At 36.8% G+C, this 18,419-nt stretch overlaps 1 protein-coding gene across 3 annotated transcripts in view; it reads right to left on the reverse strand.

Moving 5' to 3' along the window:
- Pola1 (DNA polymerase alpha 1, catalytic subunit) overlaps nucleotides 1-18,419 on the reverse strand; it is a 329,844-nt gene that overhangs the window by 281,310 nt on the left and 30,115 nt on the right. For all 3 annotated transcript variants that reach the window (XR_009056492.1, XM_057760368.1, XM_057760369.1), the window contains 6 exons: nucleotides 17,901-18,055; nucleotides 9,723-9,807; nucleotides 8,525-8,586; nucleotides 7,000-7,089; nucleotides 3,885-4,001; nucleotides 2,484-2,659 (listed from right to left, as the gene is read on the reverse strand). Coding sequence is in view for 2 of the 3 variants with exons in the window: in XM_057760368.1 (XP_057616351.1) it covers nucleotides 2,484-2,659; nucleotides 3,885-4,001; nucleotides 7,000-7,089; nucleotides 8,525-8,586; nucleotides 9,723-9,807; nucleotides 17,901-18,055 (685 nt within the window). In the remaining variant the exon portion in view is untranslated. The remainder of the gene's footprint in view (nucleotides 1-2,483; nucleotides 2,660-3,884; nucleotides 4,002-6,999; nucleotides 7,090-8,524; nucleotides 8,587-9,722; nucleotides 9,808-17,900; nucleotides 18,056-18,419) is intronic.

Here is an 18,419-nt window from a genome sequence, read left to right on the forward strand (position 1 = left end):
GTTAACTATAGCTTAAAATTTATCTAGTGTTAACTATAACCTAAAAACTATCTAAATTCTTTTGTTCATTCAATCAGTAAGTATATATTACAAGCCAACTATGTATCAGGCACTGGGTATGATCAAAGACACAAATTCCTATCCTGGTGGGGGAAACACAGTATAAAAAAGAAAAATAGATAATATTCATACAATGGTAAATAAGTGTTAAAGACAAACAAAGGGGTAAGAAACAAAGAAAATTTAAACTTTTTAGGAGCAAAAGCTGAATTTTTACATAGAGAGCTAGGGAAAAAGTCATTGAAAAGAAAAACCAAGAAGTGACAGGACAAGCCTAATAGATGGGTATTAGAGAACAGCATTCCAAATAAAAGCACAAAGACTCTGAGTGAGGCACTAATCTAGCAGTTACAGGAACACAATGAAGTCGATACGGCTGGATCAGGGAATAATAGATAGAAACAGCAGTAAAATAACTTAAAATCAACACCACAAAGACACAGTGTACAGTAACTAGTAAGCTAAAGTAAGGACTTTAAGTAAAAGTAGTATCACTAAGAAACTTTGATTAGACTTAATTTGAGCAGGATTACTTTGGTCCTGGATTAATTATGAAGAGAACTGAAGAGGGCAACAAAATTAGTACATAAACCCACTACTATGATTTGATATTATTTGGTTCATTTGAAACTGGGGAGTGGCGTTTAATCCCCATGATGAAGTACTATGGGACATACAAGGATAGACCCTCAGACCTTGATGTCATTAGTACCATCAGCTACCCATGAAGTGCTATGAGGATGAACACACATATACTAAAGATGAAGCTATTGAGTCTCCATGACTGAACACTGGTAACTTTATAAGAGAGATTAAAGGTTATAGACATGCATGTACTTTTCACACACCAAATGATACCCTAAACAATTACACAACTCTATCAAAGGAGATCCATCAATCTTGGACCTCCAGAATCATATATCAAAACAAACCTCCTTCCTTTTCATATCATCCAAAATGTAGTATTATCAACAGAAAATGGACTAAGACATTCAATGATTCAGGAGAAAAAAGAGTATGGTAGCTTAGGGTAGGTTCAGTGAAAGTTAAAGAAGTACTAGGAGCTTTATTTAAAAAACAAGGTTGAAAAAGCTCATTGATGGATCTATTGTGGGATGTAAGACAGAGGAATCAAGGATGTCTAAGAGGTCTGAGGTAGAAGATGACTTTGAAGACTTTCAGAAAGTTGTAACATTCATAACTGTCACTGATACAGTTATGAAAGACTAAAAACAGACTCTAGGAAGATAAAAAAAACAGTTCAGTTTTTAACAAGCTGAAGGTTCATACTAGCTATCAGGTAGGTAGATGAATCTAGAATTTGGTAGGATGTTTAAAACAAAGATATACTCGTGGGAGTCAGTAACCCCAGTATCTAAGCTACACATCAGACAGCCTACAGAGGAAAAATAGTCAAAAGAGAAATAGATGAAGAACTCAGGAAAATAGGCTTAGAAAAGGGCTCAATAAGAAGCAGAAACTATGCTTTGCCTATGGGTTTTTTACCTGTCTTTATCTGTTGATGGAGGTGGGTCTTGTATTAATCTGTTGCTTTCATTGGTTAATTAATAAAGAAACTGCCTAGGCCCATTTGACAGACCAACCCTTAGGTGGGTGGAGTAAACAGAACAGAATGCTGGGAGAAAGAAGCCGAGTCAGGGAGTCGCCATGATTCTCCCACTCCAGACAGACGCAGGTTAAGATCTTTCCTGGTAAGCCAGCTCATGGTACTACACAGAATATTAGAAATGGGTTAGATCAATATGTAAGAGCTAGCCAATAAGAGGCTAGAACTAATGGGCCAGGCAGTGTTCAAAAGAATACAGTTTCCGTGTAATTATTTCGGGGCATAAGCTAGCCATGCGGGCGGCCGGGTGCAGGGGACGCAGCCCTGCCGCTCCTATTACAACAATCTGTATCTTTCTTTACTTCTTACTCCATGACTGACATTCTCCTCTCCTTTTCTCATTCCTCCCTCCTCACATTCTTCCCTAGATTGCTCCCTCTATTTATTCTCTCTGCCAACCAGTAGCACCTATTTCTCTCTCCTGCCTAGATATTCAGCTCTTTGTTACACCAATCAGGTGTTTTAGGCAGGAAAAGTAACACAGTTTTACAGAGTTAAACAAATGCAACATAAAAAGGCAACACATTTTTGCGTCATTAAACATTTCACAGCATAAATGAATGTAACATATCTTAAAATAATATTCTACAATACAGGTCAACTGATTCCATTAGAATAATTCAAGAGATAAACTAATTTAAAGTATGAAAATAATGGATATGATGGAATTGGTATAAAGAGATTAATTTTCTGCTCCATGGCGACTGGCTGGTGTACCTCCAGTCTTAAGACAGTAGTAGCACCTTACTGTTGCTCAATTCAAGAAAGATGAATTCTAAGTAATACAGGGTCATACCTATACATGTTTCGTATATTTTCTGTTGGAATTACAATCCTCTCAGTTTTCAGAATCTGTTGGACAAGTTCAGATAAATGGTAGCTTTTACAATGAATCAATTCTTTTGCTGAAATTTCCACATCACATATCATTCGGCCACAGGTAGCGTTTCTTTCACCAAATCCACTCCGGCTCTACAAGGCAAAAAAAAAAAAAAAAAAAAAAAAAAAAAAAAAATCAAAACAAATCTCATGAAGAGGCAAATACTGAGAACAATCTGTTCTAACCTATTTTGGAAGTGTCCCCAAAATTGCGATATTAAAATTCTCCTTCCACTCATAAGTCAGGTGCTTTTGAACACCTACTGTATATCTGATGATGCTCTAGGTACTCAGTATATCACTGTGAATAAAACAACAATTCCTAGTTATATAATTAAAAATATACAACGTAATCAAGAAGTCAAATGGTTTTAGAAGGCAATAAGTACATGGCAAAGGAGATATCAAAGAAGGGTGAGGGACACAGAATTTGGAGGGACTGTATCTTAGAGTGATCAGGAAAGACCTTACCAAGAAGATGCCATATAAAGAAAAACTTGAGCTTCACATGATGGTTTATGCCTTCAATGCCAACACTTGGAAGCCAATGCTTGGGGGCTGCCATGAGTTCAAAGTCAGCTGTGTAGTAAGCTGCAGTCACCGACTCCCCTCCCACCTCAAAATAACAAATACCCAAACAAAAATTTCAAAGGGGGCAGGGAAGCAGCAGCTAAACAAGTATTTGAATAAATGCTAAAAATGACCTTATCACCTTAAAGATATGAGCAGAGGTAAAAAGAGCTGTAGCCCCAACTCTTGATTCCTAAGAATAGAGTTCTCTAGAAACCCTTGGCATTATAAAAGGTACAGATTCCTAAATTCTCTGCTGAAGCAACACATTAGTTGTAACCTTTAGGTAAAATAAGATTTCAAGCATAAGCACTATCACACTTAGTAAGAAAATGCTTCATTCAAGAAAGTACCAAAGCCCATACATGCAAGCATAGCAAGACCTTGTCTCAAAAAGAAAAAAAAAATATTAAGAGGCCAGCCTGAGCTACAGGAAACTCTCAAAAAGCAAACAAACAAATAAGAATAAGTGAAAAGGGAGGAAAGAGGGAAAGAGAGGAATATAAACTTTCCGTCATTAACCAGCAGTATTTGGTTATGCTGTAAAAATTTACAGGAAAGACAGGATAAATACTAACTTCCTTCTTCACACTGACATTGTAGGAGGTTGAGAACCATGACATGCAGTGCCAAGCAACGTTTTATTTATTCAGTTCTGGTATTAAATTAATTCCTATTCAAAAGACAGTGCATTCCCCAGTAGCTACCTCATATTTAAAAACCAAATAAAGTGAAATTTAGAAATTACCCCAAGTTTTGGCATGTTGGATCGCCTCAGTCGACCTATCTTGGACCAGTAAGGAACTTTGCACACATTAATTCTTTGCAGAAGCACTTCCATTTCAAAACCACAAATATTATGACCCTAGTCAGAAAAAGACAGCCAATAACATAACAAATAAAAATTAGATGATTTGTCTTCAAATGCAGAATTTCTTTAGCCTTTCTTTCTCTGGTCTCTTAACTCAAGAGCTTACCTCCAATTAGGGTCCTTTCTCCTTCAGTATCAGCAGTATTTATTAGTCTTGACATTAACTAGGCTGCTAAGCAGATTGCTGAAATAAACTAACTGATACAAGGTTCATATGGTGTCTTTTAATTTACTGCTCAAGTCTTACAATGTTGGAGGCAAATGCAAATTTTAATGTCCCATACCTTTTACATGATCAATAAGAACTTAAAAACAATTTAAAAAAAACTGTTTGTATACGTTTACATAGGACTTCTAAGGAACTCAAACTAATTTCATTAAAAACTGAGCATGAACACAACTGAGTTGGACCTTTAATCAGTGCACAACAAAATATAAATGCTAGTAAATACTAGGAAACAAAATTAAACAGCAGATAAGTTATGGGACTATGGCAGGTGGTGGTGGTGCGGGCCTTTAATCCCAGCACTCGGGAAGCAGAGGCAGGCGGATCTCTGTGAGTTCGAGGCCAGCCTAGTCAACAAGAGCTAGTTCTAAGACAGGCTCTAAAGCAACAGAGAAACCCTGTCATAAAAAAAAAAAGTTTATGGAACCCAGAGACATGGTTTAGCATTTAAGAGCTCTGGCAGCCCTTCCACAGGTCCTGAGTTCAATTCCCAGCAACCACTTGGTGGCTCACAATCATCTGCAGTGGAATCTATACCCTCTTCTGACATAAAGTCAAGAGCACTCATATACATAAAGTAAATAAATAAATCTTTAAAAAAGAAAAAATAAAAGTTACTTAACACAACCTGAGTTTTCTATAATTTCCAATTTATATCCTTTGAATAATATTTTTAACATAGCTAGGTTTACTAAAAAATCAGGATGTTTCAAATAATTCAGATCAATCCATAGATTATTTTAATTAAAGATATATACTACCACTTAGAATAAACAAAATTTTATTGGAGATTGAACGAACTAGTAGTTTTGAGGGTCTGGAGAAATGGGGAAATAATGCTCTAAAGTAGTGGTTCTCAACTGTCCTAATGCTGGGACACTTTAATACAGTTCCTTATTTGTGGTGACTCCATGCTACTTCATAACTGTAATTTTGCTACTGTGATAAATTGTAATGTAAATATCTGTGCTTTCCAACTGTCTTATGCAATCCCTGTGAAAGGGTCATTCAACCCCTCCAGGGGGTCGCAAACCACAGGCTGAGAACCACTGGTCTAGAGTTTTAATTTCAAAAGATAAAGAGCAACAGAGATAGCAACACAGCAATAGTAGAGGTGGTGACAAATGCACATTATAAATGCATATAGTACCAATGAATCTACATTTAAAGGTGTTTAAAATGACTAATTTTAGGTTATAAAAAGCTTACCACTACATGAATGTACATATACTGTACATATTTATGTACTGCCATAATATATAGATATATAAAACATATCTATCTATCTCTATATCTTATGTATTGCCATAATATATAATATAGATATGTATACATATATCTACATATTTATGGCAGTTTATTTATTAATAAAGGAACAGAGGGACAGGACAAAAACTTATTTCCAAATTATTATGGCTAGGGTCTCATCTTGCATCTGGATCTGTCATGTACTTCTCTCTAATACCTTAGGCTGGGTATCCCAGGCTCATAACATCTACTTGTCATTCACAAGACTGTTTTTAAAGGGTGGGATGGGTCTACTGCTAAGTCACAGCACTGTATATAAAATCTTTCTGGCACTTTAAAGAAAGGTCCTGAAATAATATAAGGTTATACAGACTTTGGCAACAATCCATATACAGATATAAGCTACACCACTACCAGCTAAGGTGTTCAGCGGGAAAAATTAGGTTGAAGACACAGTAAACGATCTTTTTTTTTTCTCTCCAGAATGGATTATAGAATCTTGGATCTGGGCCTTCCACACAGGAAGCACTCTACCACTGAGCAATATCCCCAGCCTCTCCATATTTTTCTCAAATATCTACTTATCTCTAACATTACATCACAAGTTGTTGATGTAACCAAATTAATAATATCACATTTAAAATATATAGGAATTGATAGCCTACCCACTGCTTTAAAAAAATATAAAATCAGATTGATCCAGTAACTCAGACAAAAGAAAAGAAAGAATTAGGATCAAGAAGCCTCTTAAACTAAGGAAGGTCAGAGGATACACAAAAGGAAAATGGGCTTTACTACAAGGAAAAGGTACGAATCAACAATAAATTACTACCTTACAGTCCAATGAGAATACAGTAAATTGCCAAGATGAAAAACAAATCTCTACCCCTGAGCTCTCAAAGGAATCATAAAGATCCACTGAGCTCTTAAAATATTTACTTTTGTATCTGTAATTTATCCCAAACCAAGGAAATCAATTAGAATCATGAAGATATTGGCGATTTACACATATTCACTTATCAGTGTGCTACAAGAATCTAGCAATTTAAGCCAGGCGGTGGTGGCGCACACCTTTAATCCCAGCACTTGGGAGGCAGAGGCAGGTGGATCTCTATGAGTTTCCAGCCTGGTCTAGCAGAGCTAGTTCCAGGACAGTTGGGACTGTTACACAGTAAAACCCTGTCTCAAAGCAAAAAAAAAAAAATCACAAATCTAGCAATTTATACATGTTCATTTACTGAAGTGCTACTTTGTTAATGGAGGTAACTAAATATCCTGAGCTGACTTCTAATTCAAGAACTGCTCTTATACCAGGAAAAACTATCTAGCATGGGTTAGGATTATTCCTCTTTAGATAGATGAGCAAATCTCACCAATCCAAAGGGTCATTTAATTCTAAAACATCCTTTGATACTCAAAAGTAAATAATCAATAAAAAGCAAATCACCAAGAAAGTTGCACAGAAAAGAATGAAGGAATGAAAACACTTCCCCATGACATGATCAAATATCTACTCACCACAAGAATATCAGGATCAATTTTGTGAACTTTTGCAAGGAAAAATCCTAGCAAAGTTCTTTCTGTTGCAGCAACCTCAACCTTCATATTCTGTTAAGATACCAATCAAGACTTTAAAATACCACAAGCCTTATTTTCTTGCCTAACCAGGGTAAGATTTCTTAGTGTTAAATGTAATCATTCACTTCTAAACAAGATATAGCAATAAAATTTCTGATCCAGGTTTTGCATAATAATAACTGCACAAAATCTCTGAGGACCTCATTCTAGTAATATGCATGTAAATCATGCAAAAATTTAAGTGCTAAGCAACATCAAGAGCAGAAATGTCCTTCCAGAGAGAAATGTTTGTACACTGGACACATTTAAAGCATATAAATCAGAGTGCCTTTCCAAAACATTGCTTTTTTTTGCTATATAATCCCTGGAAGACTTTGTTGTTTATGTATTTATCAAAGAAATCCCAAGGATTCTATAAAGTAATCTCAAATAGCAGGGTGAGAAACAATAAATAAGAAACTAAAACAAACATGTACTGAAGAATTGCAATATCTTACATTTTTGGTTGTGAGGCTAGCCTTAAATGGCTGAGCAATCTCTCCAGCCCAGGAATTGCAATGTCTTAAATAGAAATATCAACCCTCACACAAAAAAACCTCAACTTGGATTAGTGAATATCTATCAGGTACTCAAAACTGCTCATATTAAAACACTTTTAAAACAAAGGTTGATTACTATTATGTTTTCTATAGCTCAGTTTTTAAAAATGTCACTTTGACTTTACGGGAATTTTCCTAGGTCATTTTATTTGAATAGATAATTCAGGACAGATCACAAATGACAGTAATACAATAGTAACCCCTACCTCTAAGAAGCCAACTGAAATAGCTTTAGAGTGGAACCTTACAAATTGCACCATCTAATTTTGTCACATGAAAATATTAACAAACAAAATAAACCTACAACCTTTTCAACACTATCATTTCACAAAACAAATAATGTACTATTCAAAAACTACATCCTTTAAATATATTTATTTTTTATAAAGAACTCAGTTCATTATAATGCTTCCACTGCCATTTTATTAAAGGTTTATGATACCAACTTCACACAACATACTTGAGTTCAGAAATCACTGATGGGCTTGGGTCAGCAAATATAAACCCTGTCAGTACATGGTCTTTTAATACCCACAGTATTCCCAACACTACATGGTTTCCCTCAATTTGGAGAGGGGCTCTATCCAACATGGTTCCAAAATATGTGATCACTTTAGAAAAGCCTCCATATATGCTAACTGATGGTAGGTTTGAATGTATCCATATCATAATTCTATCATCATCAGAAACTAACTTAAGAATTATTAAACATGTTTAGTCTTATATTCCTAATGCATTTTATCAAGTTAGTACCATAGTCCAATACACCAAGAAGAGATCTAATAAAGTAAAATATAGAGTAGATACTATTTTCCTATTCTCTTTCCAAACAGATATTCTATACTTAAAAGAAATGAGTAACTTACCTTTTTCTTAATGACTTCTTTGAAAGCACATGGGAAAATACAGTCCTTTGGCTTAGAGACAACTATAGGAAAAAAAACACAAGATTTTGTCACTCATTTTAGACCAATATCAGATAGTACATGCTTCTAAACAGAAATTGCTTTAATATAAATTTCACATGAACCCTAAAGAGTTAAGAAAGTCAAGATCTCCATTTAGTCATATTGTTGGACCTCAAAACAACAACCAAGAAGGGACCCTTATGTCTGTATAACTGTACAAAATGCTTTGATCAAACGTTTGTTTTCCATCCAAGTTAGAATGGAGGGTTAGAACAATCTTTCCCAAAGGAAATCCAATTACCATCAAAGCTTCAAAGAAAAACTTAGCTCAACTTTCTTAAAACTGAGAGGTACTGTGAACCAAAGCTTCTGCTACTACACAAAAGGCTTCTTCCATACAAAGCAGGCACTCATACAGTGAAATACGCAGAGGTAAATAAATGCATGTTAACATGAACCAACAACTATTCTCTTCCAAGTATTTCCTAGGCTCTTATCAGTACTCCTAATACTCAAAAAGACAGACACAAGAGGTTGTTGAAAAGAATCTCTGGTTATGGACTAGAAAAGATACCAAAATATAAAACATTGAATCTTAATTCTTTTCTTTTTAAACAAAATGCTTACTTAATCAACCAAGCTCTGAACATGGAATGTCAGACTCCTTGAAGACCAACTCACAAAACACACACATACCTCATTCTATGAAACTATTGCACCTACTGAATTTTATGCATAACACAACTGAATTCCAGTTTGGCATACTATAATGTCTCACAAATAGGTAAAGATTCATTTATTCCTTAACATTTTGCCTCATCACAGATTTTATTCAATAAAACTCAAGTTTCCACAGATGGAAGCAAACATCTTTACTAAAATGTCCTAATTAGGCCAGGCGGTGGTGACGCACACCTTTAATCCAGCACTCAGGAGGCGGGCAGGTGGATCTCTGTGAGTTCGAGCTCAGCCTGGTCAACAAGAGCTAGTTCCAGGACAGGCTCCAAAGCTACAGAGAAACCCTGTCTCAGAACCCCCCTCCAAAAAAATGTCCTAACTACTCTCAAAAGCAAGTTTCAAATTACAAAGTTACTTATCCAACAGACAAAGAAAAATAAAATCAAAAAAGAAAAATCAAACTCTTAAAAATACATACCACAGAAATGTGTCTGAAAGGGAGGCTTTGGAGGTGCTTTATCTAATGCAAAACTGTGATGGACGAGAGCTGCAATAGCAATAATCTGCAAAGAAAAGAGTGGGGAAAATCAGATATCTACTATATGTTTTGCATTACCATAAGAACTACTAGGAATAATAAAACATATTTTAATACATATAAATTCCTTTCACTTTTTAAAGAAAGTGTTTAAAGCTCTGACAAAGGGTTAGTATCTACAATATAGATAGAACTAAGCATCAACAAAACTATTACCAAACTAAAAATTGGGGCATGGAACTAAATGAAATTCTTAGAAGAAGAAATGCAAAATGGCTGAGAAGTAAGTTTTCAAATATTCAACATCCTTAGCTATCTGGGAAATGCAAATTAAAACTGTGATGCCCACCAACTGATGAATGAATACTGAAAATGTACACATATACACAATGGCATATTATAAAATTCTCAAGCAATGGGCATAGCTGGAAACCAGAATTCTAAGTGGGGTAACCCAAACCCAGAAAGACAAATACCATATATTTTCTCTCATATGAGGATGCTAGCTAACTCTTTAGAATGTGTGTTTAAACTGGAGTAGCCATAGAACGTAGGAAACTAGTAAGCAGTCATGGTTCTTTATGGGTACCAATTACATGCAAACAACCACAGGCTCTTTTTTTTTGGGGGGGGGGGGTTCGAGACAGGGTTTCTCTGTGGCTTTGGAGCCTGTCCTGGAACTAGCTCCGTAGACCAGGCTGGTGTCGGACTCACAGAGATCCGCCTGCCTCTGCCTCCCGAGTGCTGGGATTAAAGGCGTGCGCCACCACCGCCCAGCATTTTTTATTTTTTTTTGGTTTTTTTTTTTTTTTTTTTTTTTTGAGACAGGGTTTCTCTGTGGTTTTTGGAGCCTGTCCTTGGAACTAGCTCTTGTAGACCAGGCTGGTCTCGAACTCACAGAGATCCACCTGTCTCTGCCTCCCGAGTGCTGGGATTAAAGGCGTGCGCCACCACCGCCCGGCCAACCACAGGCTCTTATACTCCTTCCCCCTCTTCTGCAATGATCCCTGAGCCTTGAGGAATAAGGTATGATATAGATGCCTATTTAGAGGCGAGCACTCTATAGCCTCTTATTCTCTGCACTTTGACTAGTTTTGGATTTCTGTACTCATCACCATCTATTGTGAAAAGAATCTTCTCTGATGAAGGATACACTACTCTATGGGCATTAAGATAAAAACTTATCTAATACTGTTTCCATTTATCAGAATAATAGTATCAGGTTCTTTCCTAGGGCCTATGACCTAGCTAATCAGGGAGTCACAGCCCAGTCAATGGACAGTTCCAGTCTTGAGGTCTGTCTTATGGAACAAGCTTAAAGTAAAATCAGAAAGTGGTTGGTTACTCCTGTAACATTCATGTATGTGCTGGCTAGTTCTTGACATTTTTCGTTCTTGTTTCTGTTTCTGTTGTTTTTTGTTTTCCAACTTGACACAAGATAGAGTTAACAGGGAAGAGGAACCTCAGTTGGGAAAATACCTCCATCCACATTGTCTGTAGGGCATTTCTTGATTATTGATTTATGCGGGTGAGTCTAGGCTGGGGTGAAGGGGTGGTGGTGGGGAAGGGGTATACCTCCCCTGGGCAAATGGACTCCTGATTAGGCGATACTAAGCTATATAAGAAAGCAGGCTGAGCAAGCAATGATAGCAAGCAGGTAAGCAGCATTCTTCCATGGCTTCTGCTTCAGTTCTTGCCTTTAGGTTCCTGCTTTTATTTCCTACCCTAACTGATAGACTCTTATCTGGAAATGTAAGCTGAAATAAACTCCTTCCTCCCCATTTGGTTTTTGGTTCTGGTGTTTGATCACAGCAATAGAAACCCTAAGTAAGATAATGTCACTATTGTACCAGTGACAAATCTTGTCAGGCTGGTTATTGTAACTTTTAGGATTCACAACTAGGTAAGAGTGTTCAATACTTTCTTCCCCAGTAGCAAAAGTAGAACCTTCTGACATTATTAAAGTTAGGCTGGCTAGGTGGTGGTGGCGCACGCCTTTAATCCCAGCACTCGGGAGGCAGAGGCAGGTGGATCTCTCTGAGTTTGAGCCCAGCCTGGTCTACAAGAGCTAGTTACAGGAGAGGCTCCAAATCTACAGAGAAACTCTGTCTCCAAAACCCCAAAAGCTAGCCTGTATGGATGAAACTTAAACTTAATAGGTTGGTACCAGCTTGATTTCTTTATATTCCGTGACTCAGGTATGTGCTGTCATTTGTAATAGTGTATAACTGTCAAGGGACACTCATAGGGAGTGACACTATTAGGAGGTGTAGCTTTGTTGGAGTGGTTATGGCCTTGTTGGAGGAAGTGTGTCACTGTGGGAGCAGGATTTGAGGTTTCCTATGTTCAAGATACCACCTAAGGTCTCAGTCAACTTCCTGTTGCCTGCAAGATGTAAGACTCTCAGCTACTCCAGCACCACCTCTGCCCAACATGATGAAAATGGACTGAACCTCTAAAACTGTAACCCAGCCACCCCAATTAAATGTTTTCTTATAAAAGTTTCTGTGGCCAGGTAGTGGTGGTGCACACCTTTAATCCCAGCACTTAGGAGGCAGAGGGAGGTGGATCTTAGTGAGTTTAAGACCAGACTAGTCTATAAAATGAGTTCCAGGACAGCCAGGATTGTTACACAGAAAAACCCTGTTTCAAGAGAGGAAAAAACAATAGTAGCTATGGTCATGGTGCCTCTTCACAGCAATGAAAACCCTAAGACATAATCAGAGATAGTGATTCTCAGCAGCGAAAGCGAAACATTATTTGCTGGACATGACAAGTCCACTGCACACATTAACCGACACTGGCTATAACTGCATATACAAAATCTGCACAAGATCAATACAGCCAAAATTCAAGCACAGATAAGAGAGGCTGGTGAAGTCCCAAGCATAGCTAAGAAGCTATTTTGTCAAGTAATTGATACAAGGAGAGGACTGCTAACCGTGCTACAGTAGATGGACCTCTATTTGTGAATATACAGGCAGTACTAAATGAACTCAGAAAAAAAAGAGAGAACACATGGAAGTTGAGAGGGAAACATGGTCAGGAGATAGAAGATAACTGGAACGGAATGCGGAGGTGGAGTTGATAAAAACACATATGCAAAGTGATTCCCACTGAAAAGATTTATTTATATGTGTACACACACACACACATGTGTATGTCACATATGTGCAAGTATCCATGGAGACTAGAAGAGGATATTAGATACTCTGGAACAGGAGTTACAGGTAACTGTGAGCTGCCTGACATGGATGCTAGAAAGTGAACTTAGGTTCTCTTCAAGGGCCGCATGGATTGTTAGCTACTAGGCCATCTATCTAGGCTCTGTTAACTCTACTTGTGAAAATATTTAAGCAGATTTAAAATTGGGTAAAAATTAATAAAACTAATTCCCATACACTCATAGTTGGGTTTCAATTATCATGTTTCCTAGATCTATTTCAGTAAGAGTCTTCAAAAGTGTTTTTCAATCTCAGTACTACTGGTATTTCATGTCAAACAATTCTTTATGAGGGCTGTTCAATGCACTACACAATGTTAAGACTTACTCACTAGGTATTAGCACTGCCATCCTTTTCCCTCCACATATCTCTGAGTTATACCAACCCAAAACATCTCTCAATATTGACAAGTATACCTTCAACAGCCAAATCTTACCCAGTCAAAAACAATCACTCTAAAGGACCACTTTTTAAAATGTAGTCATGTTTTTTCTTTTATTTTTAAAATCTTTATCTTTATTTTTATTTTATGTGTATACACATACATACATATAACCTGTGTACCGTACGATAGTAAGACCCTATTAGAAAGGACACCACATATTTGCGACGTAGGACATGAAAAGAAAATCAAGTTGGTAAACCAATGGAAATTTCATCCATACAGACTAGTTTTAATAGTGCCAGAAGGTTCTATTTGTGCTACAGGAGAAGAAAAGTATTGAATACTCTTACCCAGCTGTGAACCCTAGAAGCTACTAGCCTGGAGGTCAGAATGAGCACTGCATTCCCTGGACTGGTGCTATAGTTAGTTGTGAGTTGTGGGTGCTGGGAATGGAACCTTGGTCCTCTGGAAGAGCAGCCAGTACTCTGACCATCTATCAGATGACAGTATGTATCTCAACAGGGTTATTTGACACCTTCTCCTGTCTCTGTAATATCTACAAATTCAGTTAGATCAAAAGACTTGATCAAAACCAGGTTCAAACTGCTTGCAAGATTTTAGATGTGTTACTGATTATTTCTATTAGAAGGCACACGTCTGCTTCTCTGTTTCAGTAATATGAGTGTCCACTGGTGATCATTACTTAGACCAGTGGTTCTCAACCTTCCTTCTGCTATGACCCTTTAATACAGTTCCTCATGTTGTGATGACCCCCAACTTTTGTTGGATATTTGTACACTGTGTGAAGATATACTGCTGTGATTGGTGTAATAAAGAGCTGAATGGCCAATAGTTAGGATAGGCAGGGTTTCTGGCAGAGAGAGGGGAAATGAGAGGGATGAATCTAGGTGCAAGGGAGTCACTGTACAGAGATGAAGGTAATGAACAACATGTCACAACACAAATTTAAAAATAAGGGTTAAGTTATATGAACTACTTAGGAAAAAGCCTAAGCTAAGGCCAAGCTTTTCATAATTAATAGTAAGTCCTCAGGTCATTACTTGTAGGTTAGTGGTCCAAATATAGTTTGACAAGAAAGCTTGTTACACCCAACCATAAAATTATTTTGCTGCTACTTCAGAAATGTAATTTTGCTACTATTATGAATCACAATGTAAATATCTAATATGTAGGATATTTGATATGTAACTCCCAAAGGGGTCACAACCAACAAGGTGAGAACCTACTTAGACCCATTTCACTAGGGATTACAAATTGGTTGTTTTTTCCTCATCATCTACTGAAAACTTCTAAGTAGAGCAATTTCACATTTCAATTAGCTGGCATCAAGAAGTACTAATCCCAGAAAAGTCAGGACAAACACTTGATTTGTTTTTTTTTCTTTTTTTATGTAGTTTCCCTCATAAAGTGATTAATGTGGTGGTACTGTTTGACATTTATGTGTTTATTATAACTTAGGAACTTATATATCCGATATTTCCATCTGTAGCAGTTATTCTTCTGATGCTCATAGTGCCCCATATTTTGCATAGGAGACTTTTCAACTTGTTTCCTGAGTCACCTGTATCTTCAGAAAATTTTAATAACGCCCTTGCTTTCTGATATAACAAAATGTTCCAGGCTCACCTTATATATTTCCTGCTCTGAATCAGCCTTTTCTTCACAAATTCCTATTCCCTTTGTTAGGAAATGGTATCACTCTGGGAACGGATATCTCTCTTAATTCGAACCAAGTACTAATTAATTAAATCTTTCCTCAATACTTAATTATTAACACTGGCTATCTACTATGTTAACTTATTTGAAAAATCAAGGGCATGGAGCATCGCTCAGTGGTATAATGAGCTTATCAAGTGCAAAGTCTTGAGCCAATCCTCAATACTTCCAAAAATCAATAAGAAAATGAATAAAATCTCAGATTATATACTAAAAGAAAACATTTGTCAAATGTTATTTTTTAAATCATAAGTATCAAAAAGACTTAGAAGAAAACATAGAGAAGCTTTGATTAACCAAAGTAAGACAAATATACCCATGAAAAACAACAAGCTAGATGGGGCAGCAGTCCTGTAGTGAAAGCCATTTGGGAGACTGAGGTGGAAGGAATTCATTAACACATGCATTCAAGACCTGGGCAATAGAGTAAAACCCCAATTCAATAGTAATAATAGTAATGATGAATGCCATAGATTAAAACTACCAAATAGCCCACAAGTAACAGGACAGAGATTGGTGAGCAGGCAAAGGTGCTTGCCACCAAGCCTGACAACGAAAATTCAATCCCTAGGACATGGAGGAAAAAGAGAACTATTGCCGATAAATTGTGCTCTGACCTCCACACACATGTAGTGACATGTATGTGTCTACACTGACACATGCACAAAAATATAATTAAAAAATTTGGAATTTTAAAAAAAATAGTAATATAAAATACAGGGACATCATGAACAAAAAAGTCAAAGCAGAAACAAAGATAACTGATGCTCAAGTTCCCAACCCCCTACTCTGAAAATCTGAAATTAAAGCATTTAGCCTGTTGTTCCTATACAATGTAATCAAGTAATTGCCAGTTAATGAAGGTAACTTTACAGAAAAATTTAACTCATAAACATGGACATAATTAGAAAGCCACCATTCCTACAGTGGCTCTCTAGTGGGGTAAATTTACCTCCTTTTCCCTCTGAACAATATCTAGTAATGGCAATAGGAATTTTTCAGTTGTCACAACTAGGAGGAAGTGGTGCTACTTGCATCTAGTAGATAGAGGCTAGAGATATTATTAAACCTGTGATGCACAGAACAGTGCTTCAGAACAAAGAACCACCCAGCCCAAAGCATTTGTAGTTGCCAAGGTTAATAAACCTTATGAAGAGCTCATAGAAAAATTTATGATGACCACTATTTGATCCCATTAATCAATCCCAGCCTGAACAGTTTGACTAGGCATTACCTGCCTTCTTAAATATCCAATATTAAGTATACTGGCGACCTACCCATGAATTATTCTGTATAAAAAGCTAAATTTTAATCTATTTGATACTTTAGCGTTAATGTGACACACTGCAGAACAAAGGACAGAATTGAGTGTGGCACACTGTCAGAAATATTTTAGGCTCTTCAGACCATATAACCTGTCATTACAATCTGATTGTTATTGTAGTACAAATCTGAAAACCTACTGTATCTCAATAAAATTTTATTTACAAAAACAGGTGGTAGGTTGAATTTAGCTCACAGGCTACTCTGTGTCAGTATCGGGTATAGAAGATTCCTAATGGTACCTAACAAACATACACAAAAAATGGGGCTTCCTATGTGATCAGTGGTTTTGTAATTATTCCTTAGCATTGAGAAAAACTGAAAGGCGATGGGTGGGAGCTATTATCTTTAAAAAGAGATTCAAAGCCGGGCGGTGGTGGCGCACGCCTTTAATCCCAGCACTCGGGAGGCAGAGGCAGGCGGATCTCTGTGAGTTCGAGACCAGCCTGGTCTACAAGAGCTAGTTCCAGGACAGGCTCCAAAACCACAGAGAAACCCTGTCTCGAAAAACCAAAACATAAACAAAAAAAAGAGAGATTCAAGAAGCATAAAAATGAAATGTTAACCTATGAATCTAATGTGCAAATCTGGATCCAAACAAATCAACTTTGAAAATCATGAGAAACAGATTCTTCCAAATATGTGCTAGAAACTGTAGACTGTATCAAGGAATCACAATGTTAAGTATTCTAATAGTGTAATGTAAGAAAAGTGTGCATTAAGTAAGGATGCGAAATGGCAGTCAGTTAAGTGCCTGCCAGGCTAGCATGAGAACTTAAGCTTTGATCCCAAACATAAAAAGTCAGGTGTGGCAGCATGTATTTGTAACCTCAGTGCTAGGAGATAGGCAAATCCCTGAAGCTCCTTGGTCAGCCCAGGTAACATGATTGATGAGCGTCAGGTTCAGTAACAGACTCTGTCTCAACAAATAAAGGTTAAAAAAAGCAACCAACTAAAAGCACCCAATATTCACCTCTGACCTTCACATGCACAAACGTGTGTGCACACTTGTACACACTCTTACTAACAAATACATATACTACAAACACACATAAGAAAATGTGCATATAGTGAGAGACATATACCAAAGCATGCTGGGGTAAAATGTCAGTACCTTTTAAATACTTATGAAGGAAAAGGGAAAGAAGGATACAAACATGTGTCACAAAACATTGTTAACTGCTAAACATGTGTGACTGACATAAGGAGCTCATATTATTTTCTCTGTGTCTACTTAAAAAATAAAAAACAAAATATTTCCAGCAATTTAATCCTTTAAAAACTATGAAATACCAGGCAAATTTAATCCATTCTCTAAAACACGGCCCAGTGCCAAGTTTGCACCCTTTCCCCTCTAAAAAGAGTAACTTGCTTTTGCAGGAAAGCACATCAAAGTCAGGCAAGTATTGTATCTGAGGCGTAAGTACAAACTCTGCCATTTTACTTTACCTCATGCTCATGGTTCTTTACATTTTGCATTGTCTTCATGCTGAAAGACATTACCACAAGTGGAGGAGGACTGACATCTTTAATTACATTCACCAGGTCTGGTTTCAAAGCCACTGCCTCAAATTTACACCAACTGATTGGCTGGTTCAAGAGCTCTGAGAAAGAATAGATACAACATATCAATAACTTACTGAAAAAGAAAAATTATGACATTTTTGATTAACAGATAGTCTTCAAAGCTATTGTCTACTAAGAATGACATAATATAACATCTACCTAAATATAAGCACATTAGTAGGTAGTATGCCAATCCTTGCGTCTGTGTGAATAATACACTTGTGCTCATTTGGGGTGAGTAAAGGAGGAGCAATACCTTTTATAATTTTTTTCAAGGAATCCAAGATCAGCTTTAAAAATAACAGCTGTCTTAGAGGAATTTAAAACATTTTAAAGAGATGAAGACAAAATAGCATCCTAGATACAAGTGCTAAGATGATCAAGTAAACAAGCCAGAGAATT

Source organism: Chionomys nivalis, chromosome X, assembly GCF_950005125.1.
Source record: "Chionomys nivalis chromosome X, mChiNiv1.1, whole genome shotgun sequence".
Lineage (NCBI taxonomy): Eukaryota > Metazoa > Chordata > Mammalia > Rodentia > Cricetidae > Chionomys > Chionomys nivalis.